Source organism: Rhinolophus sinicus, chromosome 4, assembly GCF_057876585.1.
Source record: "Rhinolophus sinicus isolate RSI-liver-muscle chromosome 4, RSI-T2T, whole genome shotgun sequence".
Classification (NCBI taxonomy): Eukaryota; Metazoa; Chordata; class Mammalia; order Chiroptera; family Rhinolophidae; genus Rhinolophus; species Rhinolophus sinicus.
Genome location: NC_142504.1, coordinates 84,667,234 through 84,687,393, shown reverse-complemented (window position 1 = coordinate 84,687,393; position 20,160 = coordinate 84,667,234). Strand labels below are relative to the sequence as shown.

At 37.0% G+C, this 20,160-nt stretch overlaps 1 protein-coding gene across 1 annotated transcript in view; it reads right to left on the bottom strand.

Annotated features, from left to right (window-relative positions):
- DSG2 (desmoglein 2) overlaps positions 1–20,160 on the bottom strand; it is a 39,607-nt gene that overhangs the window by 12,324 nt on the left and 7,123 nt on the right. The window contains exons 2-9 of the mRNA XM_074340198.2: positions 14,282–14,317; positions 12,400–12,534; positions 8,316–8,477; positions 8,010–8,154; positions 6,997–7,163; positions 4,902–5,039; positions 4,602–4,787; positions 780–1,045 (exon numbers count right to left, since the gene is read on the bottom strand). Coding sequence (XP_074196299.2) covers positions 780–1,045; positions 4,602–4,787; positions 4,902–5,039; positions 6,997–7,163; positions 8,010–8,154; positions 8,316–8,477; positions 12,400–12,534; positions 14,282–14,317 — 1,235 coding nt within the window. The remainder of the gene's footprint in view (positions 1–779; positions 1,046–4,601; positions 4,788–4,901; positions 5,040–6,996; positions 7,164–8,009; positions 8,155–8,315; positions 8,478–12,399; positions 12,535–14,281; positions 14,318–20,160) is intronic.

The window sequence follows — 20,160 nt, the reverse complement described above, 5'->3', positions numbered from 1 at the left end:
GGAAAACAGGCTATGTCTGGGTAGCAGGGGGGACTTCTTTAAATTCAACTGTAATAACTGTGACTGAGTTCCATAAATAATAGTTCTGTAGAGTCGTCTTTCCATGGCATGGTTCTGAGATCTAAGATGTAAATTTACTATGAAAATTTAAAAATGTCATGCAAACCTAATGTGTCACTATAAAGTGGGCACAATTGCATCCTTTCTAGCATGGTGGCAGCATCTAGTAGGTCCTCAAATGTATTCTGAAGGTCATCATGACCGAGACAAACATTTTATAAAAGATTCATCAATCCCTGAACCAAATAGCATGGTTTAAATGAAGGTTAATTTCCAAGATTTATGTGCAAATGAAACTGGTTTCTCCATATTAAAATACATTATTATGCAACTACTTCTTTTAACCAAACTTGTGTAAAGTGGAATTTGCAATACAACCTACTTGCTACTTTCTTATTTTGAATACTCTTTCAGGAAATAAGACCGATTTTAGAAAGTTTCTGAACTTTCTCTTTGTTGCTTTTTAGCCTTCTCTAGCCAGAATTGTTTTGAGGGGAGGGACCCAGTCTCTGCCTCATACTCAGGTGGTAGGGGAAGGAGGTCTGGGGAAATTTCTCCTCGACTCTCAGCTGCAGGTACAACTCTAGGAATCTGCAGACCTTTGGGGATTATAATGCTGGGTGAGAAGTAATGAAGTGTTCAAACTTCATTATGATTTTTTGCAAACAGGCAATTAAAGTAATTTGAAATGAGGAAATATATTCATAACTATCTCTTACTTTACATGGGCTAGTTGTCCAGTGTCTTCATCAAAAGCTTGAAATTTGCCAATTATTTTGTTTAGGCTTGATTTCTCCATGCTCTCGCTCGTGTGAACTGAGATTGTGCTGCTTTTAAAATGAATGCCTTCTTTCACGTTTTTCACCTTTATTTTGATGGGAATGGATGTCGGCTTATATTTATTCTGAACTGATTTGTGAAAAGGTGCTTTATTAGTGACAACAATGCTTAAGTCAAGACGCTTCATTTCTTCATAATCTAACTCCTAGAAAGGCAAAATCAGAGGGAATTTTTCAAAAGAGAAAACAACTAGAACACACATAGAACATACCCACATGCACACACATGTGGTTTTAGTATTAGATACAACAATTTAACACATGGGAAATATAACACACTTTATAAACACACTGAGTATTCCAACTCATACAACATGCAATTAAAAACTGTCAATTTGGATACTCATAAATGTTAATAAGGATGATTAGGAAACATCCCCAATTAATTTTTTTAAAGGTCAAAATCATTTAAAAATATTAGAAGTAATTTTTTTATTAATGAAATTAATGCACATTTAACATAACTTAATATCCCTTAAAATGTGTTACATGGGTTTGTTCTGGTGAAAAGGCTACAGAACTAGTGGTGGCACTGCCAGCTGTCCCCTAATATAGACTTTCACTGTGCATTAGCATATAAAAAAACTGAGGCCTCCAGGAGGACACACAATTATTTAACTTCGCTAAATCCAGGGGTTTTTAAATTGTTTAAACAAAGCACGTACTCTTCTCCTTTTCAGTATATCTATTAATATCTGGTTTGCTATTAATGCTAAAAAGAGTAACCTTCCTCTAAATATTGTTCTTTGTGCATTGTGATATTTATAAAGTACGTTTGATATAATCAATTTATCACTGTATTCAGATTTTATGTTCCAATTTGTCCATTTTAAAAAATAAACATTTCTATAGTACTACAGATATACTTACTTTACTTAGCCTATTACTAGACACACTATTTGTAATTTTTAAATATAACTAATACTGCTCTGAACATTTTTATACGATTTAGATTTCCTGTTGAGCTATATTCCAGTACTACAAGAAGTACTTTGTCAAAGTTTATTTAAGCCCTGTTGCTTTTTATTTCTAGTGGCCCTGATCATTTAGATGCACTGTTATTGCTTGTTTCTTCAGTATAACACTAAATACATTATATGTGTTTACCTGAATTACAGAGCTATTCACTTTTAGTTTTGGATGATTTATTAAAAAATTTGTTTACCTAGGGGTTCTGAATGGATAACAACTTCTCCTGCACCCACTTTTTTATGAGTCACTGTGGTATTGGGACAAGGACACAACAGAAAATGACTAGAGAAGATACTCTTGTGATTACAGAATTCTTGTGAAAGTTTTTTTTTTTTTTGGTCTTGCATTTGACATGCTTTTTTTTGTTTGTTTGTTTTTTTAATTTGGGTATATCTTTTTTTTTAATTTTTATTAGGGAATATTGGGGAACAGTGTGATTTTCCAAGACCCATCAGCTCCAAGTCAAGATGTTGTCCCTCAATCTAGCTGTGCAGGGCACAGTTCAGCTCCATGTCCAGTTGCTGTTTTTCAGTCTTAGTTGCAGGGGGCGCAGCCCACCATCCCATGTGGGAATTGAACCGGCAACCTTGTTGTTAAGAGCTTGCGCTCTAACCAACTGAGTCATCTGGCCGTCCCTTGACATGCTTGTTTTGATGGCATAATGGATGCTGGATGAGAAATAAAATCTTCCAGCCAAATGTCTTTAGTATTCAGAGACCATGGAAGGTCAAGACAATCTTAAAAATAAATGAGCTAGGTATGGGGGCAACAAATGCTGCTTCATAGTGTTTTCTATAAATAGCCATAACAATCCAAAGTGAAGGAAAAATTTCCAGCATCAAGAGCAATGTATGAGGGCATATACCTCTATTTTTTACAACTGTCAAAATACTGGGGGTGCCAAAAAAAATAAGTACAAGCAGACACCTTGGTCAATGTTGCTCAAGCAGTAGTTCGCCGTAATCAGAAGTGTCTGGATGCTGATGGTAACCACTCTGAGTACCTCTTGTAATTGCAGAAGTCAAACGTGACTTGTATTCATTTTTTGTCATCAGTATATATTGAGTATTACAGTTTTAATACAATTTTCCTTTCTTAAAATGTGTATACAATTTTTTGGCACCCTCTGTATTTATCATTTCCATTTTTGCTGTTTCTAATAACGTTAAAATTTTTAAACTCATTTGTTAACAAAACTGAGACTTTCTCATGTGATGATTTACTATCTCTATTCCCACAGTTTTAAAGTATCTGTTCTCCTTTATCTGTTTTTGAACAGTTTTATTGAAGTAGAATTTACCTACAATGAAATTCCTCCATTTAAAGTGTATAGCATGATGATTTTTAGTAAACCTATATGGTGTTGCAAACATCACTAATGTCCAGTTTTAGAATACTTCCATAACCCCAAAAAGTTCCTTTTTGCCTTTTTGCAATCACCACTCATAGCCCAGCCCCAAGTAACCAGTGATCTAGTTTCTATATCCACTGTTTTGCCTTTTCTAGAAATTTCGCATACATGAAATCATAGAATACGTAGTATTTTGTGTCTGGCTTCTCACAAAAAGTGTTTTTGAAGTTCATGCATGTTGTAGTATGTAGTACTTCATTCCTTTTTATTACTCAGTAGTACTCCACTGTATGGATAGACCACATTTTATTTCTCTATGGATGTTGGATTACCAGTTTTTGATTATGAATAAAAACTACTATGGATATTTGCATACAAGTTTTTGTGTAGATATATTTTTACTTTTCTTGCATGGATACCTAGAACAAAATCGTTGGGTTATTGGGTAACTACTCGGCTTAACATTTTAAAAAACTGCCACACTAGGTATTCCATTTTTTGTTTCCACCAGAAATATACTGGAATTCCAGTTTTTCTATATCCTTGCTAATACTGGGTATTGTCAAGTCTTTTTCATTATAATCATTCTAGGAGGTATTGTGGCATCTCATGTGGTTTTAATTTGCATCTTTCCTAATGACTAATGACGTCGAGTATATTTTTATGTCCATACTTGCTATTTGTATATCTTCTTTGTCTAACTTTTCAATGGGCTCTGACTATTGCCTTTATAACTTAAGAGGCATTGTTTATACAATTGAAACCATAAATTTATAATTTTCTCAATCTGTGGTGGTCATTTTAATACTAATTTTACTATTTTTTTGTCCATGTACCCTTTGGTAGAAATAACTGTATCCCTTTTTGTGCTACCATGGGTCCTTGAGAATACTTCTAACACTTCTATCATTCATCACTAAGTGACTGTTTCTCCTTATGTATGAGGACAACTGGATTAGGGCCTTATCAAGTTATTTCAGCTTTTGTTTTTAGATGTTGTAAGATTTGCCTTTACTGTTAAGTAGATCAAATAAGAGATAAGGTGGGGGACCCTCAGTAGAGGCAAGAGTTCATGACATGGGAATGCTACAGTCAGGCCCAGGCTACAAACAAAACCGGCAGTGTGCTAAGTAATAATGATGCTGGCATCATGCTGTCAGGTTAGGATTAGAGTCGCCTGATCTGAATTTGAACTGTAGTATGACCACGTACCTACTAACCACAGAACTTGGGCTACTAGGGATGGCTCCCATCTCAAAAAATTTTGGCACCAGTTAATCGAGTATACCAAGTACTTTAATTGTTTGGAGCTCAAAATACATCAATTTCCTCCTCTGCACCAACTTCTCCCATTCCAGTTTTGAACACGAAGTACTTACCTTAATTAGGGTCACAATTCCTTCATTAGTCTGAGTATCAGTTTCTATGCGGAAATAACCCCTTTCATTTCCTGATGCAAATGTAAAATTTGCTAACCAATTATCAGAGCCTATTTCATCCGCATCAAATACTTTTATGCGCATAACTTCTACATTGGCTTGATTTTCTTCAACCATCCCTTCGTACTGCAAAACATGAATACGATTTTTATTTTAATGTAACACAAACTTCAGTGATATGTTTTTAGGTGGGATTAAAATATGAAAAGTAGGTATATTTGTTATAAAAATAATACTTACCATTTCATTTTGCACTACAGGTATATTGTCATTGACATCCAAAATACGAATCTGAACTTGAGCTTGTTTTACAGGTTTATCTGTTATTTGTCCATTGCCATCTCTTGCTTCTACTGTCAAAGTATAGCTGCTGTGTTCCTGCAGGGCAATGAAAAATATTCACGTGGGGTGAAAATGAATCGCTCCCAAATTATCTTTCTGGTTTGTTTTAGTTCGCTTTATCATAAATGGAATGAACCACAGTATATTTTATTCGTAAGTTTCATGATCTGCGGCTGTTATTTGTGTGATATTTATTTGCCATCAGAGCTTTCCTAGAAAGGCAGAAAAGTCTGGAGGAGTTGTTGATAGTGAAATTTTTAAATATCTCATTGGTGATATTAACAGGAGATAAGTCTCTCCTTAAAAATAGTCTGCAAAAAAGAGTGCTGTTCAAAATGTAGTTTGCTTTGTACAGTCCCCCTGGAAGTAATGGCGGGACTCTAGGAATTGGTTCTTCCTGCTTCACAATTCATTTTCAGCTAATAGTTAAGCCAGGAAGACCTAGTCCTCAAGAAAACTTGGCCAGTGAAAGCAAAACTTGGTGAACTTTGTCTGAGAGATATGATTCTTTGAGAATGTGTCCTAGAGAACAAGGTCTCAGATGTCACTCCAAAGAGAACCATTCTCTTCCACACGGTACCCTTAGAGTGGGTGGCTCCATTCAGTGTGGCTGGAGTTTAAGACAGAGCAGTGCCAACGCATGGGGGTCCTGTGCAGGGCAGAACAGCTCAGTGAAAGGCAGGTCAGCAGCTCTGGGGCCAGCTACCTGGGTTCCAATTCTGGCTTTGTCACTAACTAGCAGTGTTGGATACACTTCATCCCTTTCACCCTCGGTCTCCTTCTGCATAAAATGGAGATAATAATCTGCCTCACAGGTTTTCTAGGAGGATTAAATGGGTGACTATAGGTAAAGGGCTTGGAATAGCACCTGGCACACGGTAAATGACCAATAAGTGACAGCCATTATTATTGGCTAAATTTTCCACACTTCAGAGACAGCAGCTCGGTAAAAAAAAAAAAAAAAAATCACATACTACAAAATAATACCTTAGCATTCTAATTTTATGTGACAAAGTTTACAGTAGAATTTTAAGAGTAATGCAAGTCTTCAATTTTACAAAGCTCTCAACAGGAACGTTGGGCACAACCCTCTCCCTCTCTGGGCAGAGTAAAATCATTTTTCCAAGTGATATAAAACATAATGGCTATGCTTGGATGATGATCTGTATTTGACGACAATACAGTGTTCATAGGATCATCAACATTTTACTCATGCACACTCACTGTTCAAACCTTCATACATGTAGGTAGCACTTTTAAAATTTTCTATTTCCCTTTTCATCTAAAATTCTCCCTTTGAGTTAGAAATAAAAAAAGTGAAATGTTTGAGAGAATGGCCTTTCTAGGACACTTACTCAAAATTTTCCTCCAAGTTGGGATTTACAATAATTCTTTCCTTTACAAATAGTTATATTACTCTAAATAGGGCTACGATTTCTATCTTTTTTCCTTCCTCTGTGTATGTATTAGCAGTAGACTGCCGGTGCTTCATTATAGAGCCACTAATTAAGGAGCATTGCTTTAGAACACTCTAGCAAGCAGAATCCCGAATGGAGAGGCCCTAGAACCAGCACTGTTCTTATGTAATTTGAAATTTTTTAGCAGCCACATTTAAAAAAAAGTGAAAGAAACAGGTGATACTAATTTTAAACAAATACATTTTATTTAACCCATAGTATCTAAAAATATTGTAATTTCAACATATAGTCAACAAAAATTATTCAGGTTATATTTTACTTCTTCCCAATCAGGAGACGATTTTACATTTATAGTATATCTCAATTTGGACTAGTTACATTTCAAGTGCTCAATGGCCACATATAGCTAAGGGCTACCAGATTGGTCAGAAAATCTCTAGAAGAGGGTAATTCCAAGAGTTGTCCTATCAATGAGGAATATACAACGAAGTAGGAAAATTAGATATTAAAAGAGAGGAGAACCTGCAAGGATAAAGGAGAGTTTAAAAGATGAGCACCATAAAATATTAATTTACCTCTCTGTCCAAGGTAATACTGGTTGTATAAACCTCTCCTGTATCTTTATTCAGGTAGAACACAGGAGGGTAAGGAGGCTCCTGAGATACGACTTTATAGGAAATTTTAGAATTTTGAGTATTCGGTTCATCTGCATCTGTTGCGGTGATTTTCATCACAAGTGTATCTGCCATCAGAAACAAAGGTGTCCAAAATGAATCTCAACCTTAAGTACACTTACATACATTATTATTTTAATTTTATCGTGTTCCCAAAAGGATTTCAGGTGCTTATCAAGTCAGTTTACCAAGATCGAAAAACTGAATTGGGCGAGGAAACACGTGGGAATGGGTATAGTAGTAAGAAAAACAAGATGAAGGCAGGCCTAGGTCAATACATACAATTCTTTGAGTGAAGTCCTGAACACTTGCTACAGGAAGGCCACAAATTTATTTATAATTGTTCTAATAACCAAAACAAAGCAAGAAGAATAAACAGATACAAATGAAGGCTTAGTAAAATACAAACAATTCAGGAGAAGAGCAGCTATTCTTTACACTATGATCAAAGACAAATCTCTCCTGCAGCTCTTCATAAAGAGCACTGCATTGAATGTTGTCAATAAGCCAGGCAGTGGAAATAATATAAGTCAAAGGTCAGCAAACTACTGCCAGTCAGCCAAAGCCAGCCAGCCATCTGTTTCTGTAAATAAAGTTTTATTGGAACACAGCCACGCCCATTTGTTTTCATATTGGCTATGGCTGTTTTCCTGCTATAAGGCAGAACAGTTGCTACAGAGACCTAATGTCACATCAATCTATCACACCTGTTGTGAGGGTATAAAAGATGCCCTGTAAAGTCTTTTGAAGTTATCACAAAAAAAAAACAGTTCCAAGTCTGGAACAATAGGTTTATTACTATTTGTCCTGTGGTTAGTACACAGCTTCCATTAAGATACAGGATTTAGTGTTCAGTTACACAATGGAGTTAAAATGACCTTGGGGATTCATTCATAAAAATAATAGACTCTTACGTGCTGCACTCAGTTCTTCAACAGACCCAACAAAGACATCCTGCGTGAATACTGGCTCATTGTCATTGATATCAAGAACTTTAATGCGGAGTTCTAATGGTTGCTCTAGGTTGTTTCCTTTTTCATCCAAAGCATAACCAATTAGCTGAAATCATGACATAAATAACCAAAGAGATTAGATTAATTAAACTAATCTAATCTAAGGTAATTAAACTACCATTGTATCAAAAACACACACAATAAAACCAGTCATTTCTATTACTAAAGAAAACTACAAACTAATAAAGGGGAAATTGTTCTTCTTACCAGAAAAAATGGTGTTTCTTCTCGATCAAGAATGCTGGTAACGTTCAATTCTCCGGTGTCTTTATTAAACACAAACACACCCAGAGGTGGCTCTGTGATACCTTTTCCAGCGTATTTGTATATCACTTTTAGTTTTCTTTCTTCTGCAATATCAGAATGTATCTAACGTAAAAATAACAGAGGAATGCCTCAAGTTAAACTCATCCATAACTTACATCTAAATATTTTTAATGGAAAATTTCCCTCTGAAGTTGTCCTGATGTTGATAGGAGGGCGGTGGGAGAACACAAGCACTCGAGAGCGGATATGCTGGTGACAGAGAACCTGGGTTCTAACCCTATCTCCATCACTCACCAGTTACATGATACGAAGATAGTTACTTAACCTCTCTGTGCCTCAGTGTTCTTATCTGTAAAGTGGAGAGATACTACTGCCTCTCTCTTAGGGTTGTTGTGAAGTTAAGATATTGTTAGGTGTACATCTTGGAGCAGGTAGATTTTAAATTCAACACAGAAGGTAAAAATTGCAGTGTCAAAATCACCTTCATAAATCCACTTGATCATTTTGAAAGGATGAACAAGGCATACTTCCACAGGTTTAAAATAATCAAGTGCCATCCCTGCTTAGAATGCTTCAGCAAATTAATGTTTCTCACCTGCTGCGTCTTCTGTAGTTACCATCTTCAGCCTCTATAAACAGTTTTATTTGTGTCTCTCAATATGTCTCTGTGGCCCCCTATTAGTTCGTCAATTTCCTCCTTCAGACATCATTGAAGCCATCGTCACCCACCTGCCTGGCCAGTTCTTTGTTGTGACACCTCAGGATTAGTTACACTTTCTTCCCATATGTTTCCCAACATGCACTGGGGCTGGAGGGGCGGTTTTTGCTGAGAATAATCAAGGGAACAGCAGATGGGGTCTGCAGGCCTGTTATACCAGCTCTGCAACTCGAGTGGAATGGTGAACAGGAGCAGTCCCATGATTACTTTTCACTGAGTTTCTGTCTATTTGTTTGTCTTTCTCTTTCTCTGCGTTTGTCTCTCTGTTTTTGCCAAGTATATGCATATATATGTACACACGTGAATATGTATATGTATGTACATATATATTAAAATACTTAAAAATATTCTAGATCTTTATGTGCTGTACAAAACTGTGTATGGACATAACTGTTGGTTTATATGTGTGTATATACTGGAGGGGTGCCAAGTGCCAAAAAATGTATATGAGTGGACACTCTGGTCAACGTTGCTCAAGCAGTAGTTCGCCGTAATCAGAAGTGTCTGGCTGGACACTGATGGTAACCACTTTGAGCACCTCTTGTAATTGCAGAAGTCACACGTGACTTGTATTCATCTTTTATGATAGGTACATACTGAGTATTACAATTTTAATACAGTTTTCCTTTCTTAAAATGTGTATACATTTTTTTGGCATCATCTATATGCATATAAGAGTGTGTAAGTATACACAAACTAATGCATTTCATAAGATCGGGAAGACACTAAACTGTTGACAATATTACCTCTAGAAACAGAATTTGGAAAGTTGGGGAAATTTAACAAGATCTTTTGCTTTTTATATAAATTTTACTCTTAACAACTTGTCTATTAAAATTAGTGAGAAGAACAGTTAACGCTTATTGAACCCCTAAGAATCAATGCATTTAAGGAAACCTATTAGAAAAATGTGTGAATGACTCAGGTATCTCAGAAAACCAAACCCAAACAAAAAACTTAATTGCATATATATATATATATATACTATTTTGTAAACCCATAATTAAAATTTTGGTTTTTAGAAGGCTTTTATAAAAACACTTGCTGGAAAAAGGAAGTTGTTAACTCCTGTTCCATCGCTGCTTTCTTTTAAGGAGCTCTTTATGTCTGATATTTACAAGATTGGAATGATGAAGTAAAATTTGGATATGAACACTTATTTATTCCCACAAGTGTTTACTGAGCACCTGCTGACATTGTTCAGGGCACAGGGCATGAGCAGTGAGCCTAAGAACTAAGCCCTTACCCTCGGGGATCTTACACTCCACCAAAGGAGCCACATAACAAGCAAACAAGGTAGAGCAGAATGTCCTGGAGTGGACTGTGCCATAATCCAAGCTGAAATGGAGAAATGGGACAGAGAGAGGTGGGGTGAGGCAGGGAAGGACACTCCTTTAGGAGGTGAACCTTGGGCAGAGGCTGGAGGCAGAGAGCTACTGCAAAGATCTGTGGGGAGGGGCTTCCAGGCAGAGGGAGCAGTAAGTGCAAAGGGTGAGGCTGGAATGAGCTGGGGTTGGTTTAGGGATGTAGCAGAGTGGAGGTAGGGGGTTGATAGGGGCTGAGGTCAGAGAGGAGGAGGTCAAGGCCAATAAATCCTGAAGAGATCTTATCGGCCAGGGTACAGTTTATTCCTTCCATTGCAGCAGGAAGCTACTGAAAGGGTCTCACTAAAGTGGTGAACACGCTTTGTCTTTTCAAAAGATTCAGGCTGCTTTCGGGAGAATGAACTGTGGTGGGGGAGTCGTGGCAAGAGTGAAAGCAGGGACACAGTATCAGGGGCTCACTTTGGTAACACTAATTTGGACTAGGGGCGGTGGCAGTGGAGAGAAGTGGGCAGATCTGGAATATATTTTTGGGCTAGAACTGATAGTACTTGTTACATTTTTGAAAAACTAGATGGAATTATAGTGCTATTTACTGAAATGGGTACAGCTTATGGAGAACAGCTTTAAGGGGAAAAAATGAAGAGTTCAGATTTGCACATGCTAAGCCTGAGATATTACCATATAATTTATCAAAAATAGGACATTTTGAGAGTGTCCTGTTAATAAAGAAAAGGGAGTTATTAGTAAGCCAGGACAAGGGGCATAAACCAAGACAAACTCAAACAGGACGTATGGCCACCTTTACCTATTTGGTATCAGTTCTTTTCATTTTGAAACTACTTTTTGTGTGTCGGGTGGCAGAACATGCCACCCCAAAATATACCACTTTGGCAGAGGATTATTTTGAACTGAAGGCAAGGGAAAAGAATCAGATACAAGAAAGGTCTCTGCCATTCCCCTATTTGTCTAAAAGCAGGACATAAATTTGTAAATGTGACCTCCCTCCACTCTCTATCAAGGACAAGTCAGTCATCACCAACAACTTTAGACTCTTGTCAGCGTGGAGATGCTAGAAGGAATCCACATAACAAACTTTACTAATTAGCCTTTTTCTATCATTAGTTTCCCATATACTTGCCTTCCTACAACTGGCTGCCCCTACCAAGGTCCTTGTCCTTTGTCGCTTCTCTAAAAATGTATTGTTCCTTTGCTAAGATGCTATATAAGCCCAAATTCTAACCAAACCTTTGAGTTACTCATCTCTGGGCACTCACTCCCTCCCATGTGTTATTGGCAAAATACACATGTTAATAAACTTGTTTTTTCTCTTGTTACATTTTCTTTTGTCAGTACAATAGGGCCCCTGAGAACCTAGAAGTTTTCCTCCCCTACATATGATAATATCTTCTTTGAAGTATTGCAACACTGGTACACAAAGATTCAACTACCGCGTTTCCCCAAAAATAACATCTAGCCAGACAATCAGCTCCAATGTGTCTATTGGCGCAAAAATTAATATAAGACCCGGTATTATATTATATTATATTACATTATATTATAAGACTGGGTATTATATTATATATTATACCCGGTATTATATTAGATTATATATTATATTATACAAGACCCAGTCTTATTTTACTATAATTTTTGCTCCAAAAGACGTATTAGAGCTGATTGTCTGGCTAGGTCTTATTTTCGGGGAAACATGGTAGTGCCAGATGCCTTAACTTTTAATTTAATCAAAGCTCCAAGTTATGTATTTTTTCTCCAATAATACTGCATCTTCCAGAGTGGGAAAGATCTTAAAGTTGATACTTTCTACTAAGAATTAAGCTCTGCTAATTTTCTAATACACACATAAGGCTCAGTAAATACATCATATAATTTTCTTTAAATTTTAAAGTGAACATAAAAGTCTTCTCACACCATATTTTAGTAATATAGGTACATATCTTTCTTGTTCCTCTTTAGAAGGTACCTTGGCAATCGGATTCTTTTTGGACAGATCCTCTCCCTCCCGAAGAGCCACAGGGGCGGTGATCCAGGCACGCTTTTGTCGCACTAAATGCCTATGTTTAGGAAGCAGCTTATTTTCAGTTCTTGTGTTTAAGGCCTGCAAAAGATTGCCATACCCAAGACATTAGTACGGTATCCTTTAATTTACTAAAACTTTAAAAATGGCTGTGTAAATTTTAACGTATAAATTTCATAGTTTTTAACAGGCTTCATTTTCAATGAGGAAATGTATACACTCTAGCAAACTCTACAGGCTCAGTCAACAGATTGTCTCCAGACCAGTAACACAGTCCAGTTTAGTTTTTTTCAGTAAGAAAATATTTCCCAGAGGGAAGAGTTTAAACAGCTAGAGTAATTTAGTGACCTGATAAATAGGCAAATTAAAATTAAAATACCATTTCAATAACTTTTTTTTTTTCTTACTGAGGATGAATTCCATTTCTCTGTGGTGGCTCATATTTTAAAAATTTATTATGAAATATTTTAAGACTAAATCTTAGTAACCTATTGATATCAATTTGACTAAAAGTAGTAAAAGTGTCAGTTAATGAATTTATTGCTTTAAAGATGGGGTAAACAATTAAATTGCCCATCTTTTGTTTTTAGAGTCTGTAAGTGGAAAACTACTCTATAAATTTTCAATTAGGCTTTAATAGATAAATATATATTTTATCCAAGGAAAATTTCAATACAGCTGACCTAGTATCTTAAGATCAGAAATGATTATTATATTAGGTCTATTATTTTACTCATTTTGTTGCTCTACATAACATGTATTTTATTTTGAAATATTTACAGTGGTTATCACTAAGTCACTGATTTTTTCTCTTTGTTTTTTAGTTGAAAAAATTCTATAACTTAAATTATGTAACATTAAAATAACGTTAAAGTTTATGATGTAAAATGTAAAACTTCCTTCTATATTTTCACTTATATTTCAGTGATTCATTATTAACAGCTTGAGGAATATCTTTTATGATCTTTACTTATGACCATACAGTTGCATATGTATAAAGGTCTTTTTCCTATAAAAATGGAATTATCATATACTTCTCATTCTGCCAGACTTTAAATTTTTTTTTTTTTAAATTGGGGAATATTGGGGAATCGTGTGCTTTTCCAGAGCCCATAAGCTCCAAGTCATTGTTCTTTCAATCTAGTTGTGGAGGGTGCAGCTCAGATCCAAGTCCAGTCACCGTTTTCAATATTTAGTTGCAGGGGACCCAGTCCACCATCCCATGCGGGAATTGAACTGGCAACCTTGTTGATGAGAACTCGGGCTCTAACCAACTGAGCCATCTGGCCGCCCCTCTGGAAGCTCAGTGGCAGCTCGTTGTTTTCAGTCTAGTTGTGGAGGGCACAGCTCACTGGCTCACGTGGGAATTGAACCGGCAACCCTGTTGTTCAGAGCTTGCGCTCTAACCAACTGAGCTATTCAGCCGCCCCTACCCTTCATTTTTCATTCAGTACCTCATCATGGACATTCTTCCATGTACCGTAAATTGTTTCACCATTCTCCTATTGATGGACAGTTAGACTGTCAAAAAATACTGCATTGAACATCCTGTATATACTGGGGGTGCCAAAAAAATGTATAGACGTGACTTGTATTCATCTTTTGTTATTGGTATATATTATTACAATTTTAATACATTCTTTTCCTTTCTTAAAATGTGTATACATTTTTTTGGCACCCTCTGTATGTTCCCTTGCACTTGTTTGGGTGGGAATGGCTGGCTCTAAGTGAGTGTGCATTTCTAATCTGGGGAGGCACAGCCAAAGTGTCTTCCATGAAATTAAGCCTCTGAGTCCAAATGACAGAAATACTCTCCTTGGTTCCTTACCTCTAGATGGAGTGTATTTCCAAAGTTAAAGCAGACCTGGAAAATAAAATTATTTGTTGTTTAATATGATTTATCATTCAATTCAGTTTAAAAAAATTTTGTTAATGAATAACCTACCACCTAAGATATTATAGACATTTTTTTTAAAAAAGGTTTAACCACCACTACTATCTTCTTTTGTCAAAAGGAAACAAATTTTAATTTTTCCCTTTGCCTCCCTGCCATGACCACGGACTGAGAGTGCAAGCTGCACTCTTTTTGATCCATACTGTCTCCTCCAGGAATCTGAGAACACAACTAGTATTTCAAAAACGAAAACAAAAACTTTCCTCTTGAAACGTTAGCCAATCACTGATCCTTTTCTCCTTACCCAGCAGTTTTCACCTCATGTTCTTGGGGATCCACTTACCTTTCCCTGCAGCTAACTACCATCATTCCCTGGGGTCACACACACAACTGCTTGCACGTATTAGGACTCAATTCCTCACTTCCTCAGTCTCACCAACTCTTTTCTTTGGTTCCTATCAAGCACAGTCACACTTTGGATATCATCATTACACAGAACTAAATACAGTTATGTGTACTCTACAGTCAGCACAATAAACTCCTATCCTGCCTTTTGACTTTTGCTTTACTTTCTTTATAACCCGTTGCTCTCCTCTGGTCTTCACTTTCTTTTGGCTTGAGAAACCAGCACTTTCTAATATGGTAGCTACATGTGACTATTTACACTTAAATCACTTGTAATTAATAATTTATTTACTCAATCGCCACATGAGGTAAGTAGCTTAAGACATTGCAGACATCCATCATTGCAGATAATGCTAGTGGAGAACACTAATAGATTACTGCCAGCCATTCCAAAGACATTGTAATGACTCAGGGATGCTTCATTCTCTTGACCTTCTAAAACTCCTGCCTCACTTCTCCCCCAACTCTGTAAGCCTAACTATTATTTTCTTTGATTCTGACCTTGTACTGACAACATTGCTCGAGAGGGCTGATTTGATCCCACACACATCCATGCTCCCTAATAGCTGTTCCCTCCACAGGGTTGGTGTTCATTTCTGGGGTGAACACCAAACACGATTATGTTTGCCCAGGAAAGTCAGTAGACACCTGTTGTGCAGGCATCCCTCTCATTCTCAAAAGCGTGCTCATTTAGACCATAAATTACACAGTCACCTTATCTTTGTCTTTTTGTATGTCTATTGTACTATTGTAAACTTCATGATTTCATCTAAACCTAATAACCTCCAAAAGGCCCCACCTCCAAATACCATCACATTGGGAATTAGGGCTTCTATACATAAATTTGGGGGGAACACATTCAGTCCATAACAATGTATAAGAGAATTGTGGCCAATGAGATTTCAGGAGAGTCTGGAAAAGATTATCCTCACTGATAAGAAGAGAAGTGTATGCACAACTGCTCTATTCACCTGCTTCTGGAGACTGCTGATCAAGGATGTGACTGACGCTCGGAATGGCTATAGCCATCTGTGACCATGAGGCAAAAGCTAATAAAATGGCAGAGAAGCCAAACTGAAACTATCTTGGAGTTACAGAATTGGTGAAATCTGGAACCACCCCATCTCTGTTCCATTTCTTACGAGATTAATTATTCTTTTTATTTAATCCACTATTAGTTGGGTTTTGTTACTTGTATGTGAAAGCAACCTAACTGATGTACCTACTTGGCAGGGTTACTATACAAATTAAAAGGAAGAATACTAAGTGTATTTATTACAATGACTGGCACATATCAGGCACTCAGTAAATAGAATTACGATGGTATTTCCTCAGTTCTAAGACTTGCATGGTCCTCATCTTAAAATTTCTGAAATTTGAATTTATTCACTCATGCTTTCAATTTCCTGAGCTCCTACAACATGCTAAGTGATACAATGTTCTTACCCTCTTGGATTCTTACATGTTGGGGAGATAGACAAAAATAGGTTGTGATAAGAGCTGTAAAGAAAATTAAAGCAGGGACAGGATGGTAGAGAGTAATTTAGGATGGTGGCAAGGCTCTCAGAAGAGGTTACATTTCCAAAGAGACCTGAATGGAACGAAGGAGCAGGTCCGACAGAGCCCTGAAAGGGGAGCATCCAGGCCATGGAGTGGGAATGACAACGGCGTGATCCAGGTTGGCGCTGTTCGAGAGAAGTGATCAGTGGGGATGATGCCAGGACTTCTGGGAGCTGCTAATCTTCATCTACTTGCTGGTTACATGGTTTATTCAGTTAGTGAAAATGCAGTAATCCAGTGTACTTGTGATAGGTGCACTTTTTTGGTATGTGTTAACACTAAAAAGTGACCAAAATCTGCATGTACCTTAAAGCTGAGGGTGTCTTGGAATTTATGTCATAATAGTTCTGCTATTTGTTTTTTTGTTGTTGTTTGTTTGTTTGTTTTACAGCACCTATTGCCATAGCTAGTTTTCACACTTAATAAGGCACAATAGACTAAAGTATTTGCTCTACAGTCATTGCACAAAAACCCAAAAGAATTGTACCAACATATTGTCAATTGCAGAACTGGTTTATTTGATTTAAAAAAAAAGTTAAGACCTTAACTACTCTTTTCTAAAGTAAATGATTTGGATGTTTTTTGGGGACTCTGTCTCCCACCAGGGATATTTGGTGATGACCGGAGACATTTTGGTATGCATGAGAACAATGCATACCAAAAAAACGCACATATCACAAGAATTACTGCATTTTCACAAGCTGAACAAACCATGTAACTAGCAACTAGATTAAGGGTTAGGGGTGGGGAGGTGAGTGCTAGTGCCATCTAGTGGGTAGAGACCAGAGATGCAGCTCAACATCTTACAATGCACAAGACACCCCTCACCCCATCAAAAGCCATTTCTGTTTCCAAATGGTAAAGTGCCAAGGTCAAGAAATTCTGATTCAGACTACGTTTCTGATTGGAAATTACTGTAATAAGTTGGGTCAAGAAGGTCCTGTAAGTTCCAGAGGACCATGAGGATTTATGTAAATTTCCAAATTGATAACATACAGCAGGCAATATAAATAGAATAACTGACACTCTCTGTCTCTGTCCTCCATTCCCACTCCTTCCCACTTCCAAGCCCTTGGAACATTTCCAGTACTGTACTTTTGAGTGACCTCCTGTGGGGAATGTGGGAAAAGAGCTTCAAACAATGGAAGGATGGCTGGACAAGATCACCATTATGGTTTCTCCCAACTATGGAATCTGTAACTCTTTTCTTTCTCACGAGGAACTTGGTGATAGAAAAATATCATGTGCCACCTGCATTAAAGACTGAAGAGGAAAGTAAGCTTCTAGTCTCCGTATCCAACGAAGTAGTGTTTTTAGAGGCACTAGATAAATCCTTCAAGAGCATTCCCAATTTCTCCTGTTGGATCCTATGCATCTTGTAAAGATTGGCCTTCCTAGTAACTGGCAAGAAAATAATTTGGTTTTGGCAGAAGCATGAGGGAAGGTCAAACACCACTGCAAAAATACAATACATCAATGTACCCTTTGTTCTCAAGGTTGGCACCTTTAAAAAAGACTTCCTGTTCTGCAGTCACCTTGATGAGTTTGACAAACAGAATCCAGGACTTATGAGGCAATGGATGACAGCACTTCCTGGCTGATAGATTCTCGGCGAGGTAGCCTACCTATAAAATGTATTTTCTGGCTAACCATCATAACTTATTTAGAAAATCCCAACTTATGACCCACACATAAGTATAATTTCTATAGCAGCCTCACTCAACTAGTTTAAAAAATTATATTTTTGTTTTCACAGCTGCTAACTTAAAAGGCTCAACAGCCAAGAAAAGCAATATTCTGAACTTTTAAGTTTTGAACTCCGAATTTGAATTTTAGATAGTAAAGTTACATACTTTAAGTCTAACTAAATTATATGATTTATCATAATCTTTCACCTGCTTTTCAGATGTTGGGGCCAATTGTACTGTAACAAATATGACTTGGGGTGAGTCATATGGAAGTTAGCTTCAAAGAGAAACATATTTTCTTTGTAAGCATTTATTGCCTCGATGACTTTTAAAATATAAATTTAGCAACACTGTGCTATACTTGAGTTGTTAGATCATGCTGTGAATTCTAACTTCAAGTTGAGTTTTGTGTAATCGTGGACAGCTCCTAGCTTTTCCTTGGTTTAGGGAACAAGGACAAATAAACTGAAGACCAGGAAAAGTCAACAAAATATTTTATTTAGTGTTAATTTTTTTTTTACTCCCAATTAGTTTCGAAAAGGGATGTTAACAGAGGATCTCAAACTTGAGTGGCATCAGAATCACCTTGTTAAAACAAAGATTGCTGGGCCCCACCTGAGAGAGTCTCTGATTCAGCGGGTCTGGGGTGGGGTAGAAGAATCTGTACTTCTAACAAGTTCCCTGGTAATGCTGATGCTGCTGGTTTGGGGATCACACTTTTGAAAACCAATGTGAAAAATCACAGAGTAGCAAGAGAAAGGGAAGAGGAGAGCCGGGCTAATTTATAAACTGAATAATGAACCCTTAATTACAGAGAGGTGTGAAACAATGGATTCCAAACAAGGAAATTCAGTTACTGAGTTATTCCCATCACAAGAGTTTCCCACTTTATCAGTAATAATCAACTGCAATAGGATTGCTTTAAATAGTGTTCTCACCTGGTTCATACCTCCTCTTCCAGCTTAAGTTTTACTTGAGTCTGAACATTTTCTTTGAAATATTTTACCATTTTATTTGTATGTATTTTCTATAACTACTACAAATGTTTTTGGAATCAGGGAAAATATAAGTAAATCCGTATAACACATCTTACATAATTTGACAACACAAAAATGATGGGCTGTTTCCATCTTTTTGCTGCACTATATCCCTGAAAATTACACTAAAAAATAGAATAAAGAAAATCAAATACACCCCCACCCCCAAAGTTTAAGAAACCAAGAGCTTCAGATTGTCCTTTTTCACCATTAGATGGCACTGGTCTATCAAGAAGGCAAACTTCGGGCACTACCGGAAATTGGCCAACAGTTGACTCCAAGGTCCACAGTGGAAAACAGGCATTTTCAATTCGCCTCAAATAAGTAGATGGCAAAATTGAACAGTGAAAATCAATGGCTTTTCCAGAGCTGTATGAATACTTTTGTAGGTCTACTTCCTGTAAAACTAGACACATCTTAATGTTCATTTCTTCTCTTTTTTCCTTTCTAGCGTCCTAACTGATAAGGAAACTAACTAAACAAATTATTCAATCCCAGAAGTTCAGGCCTTATTGATGACAAACGACAGAAAACTGCTGTAAGAGGAGTGAAGCCTTTGGATTAACAGGAGGCATATGGTGTCCGGGGATCTGGGTTCTAACAGGCTTCGCCCATTGATAATATTCACTACAGGAAGAGGCTGGCAGACATGCAGTGGGTGCTCAAAACATGTCAAGGTCTCTTCCCTATGCTTCTCTTCCGTCACTGTAAGCTCCATGACCACCAGACCAGAGTTCAAGAGCACCTAGAAGGCTGTTTGCATGTAGCAGAAGCACAGTAGTGACTGCTGAATGTGTTAAACAAAAATTTACCTCCCACTCTATCCAGGCATTAAATACTGCTTCTAAACAAATGAAATTCAAAGTATGATTCCAGCTTTTCTAAACACTGAAAGATACTCTAACACACTTTTCAATACTTCTGCGTCCAAAGCTTTTAACTAGGTTATACATGTATGACATGTAGATCCTGTCCTGAAGCTTACAGTTTAGTAGGCGAGATAAAGTGTCCATAAATTACTATAATATAAGGTAGGCAAACTTATCTGTGTGAATGACAACCTTATTTGTGTAAATACAGTTCAGGGGAGCTTGGGGAAGGCAGAAATTACTTCCTGCTAAGG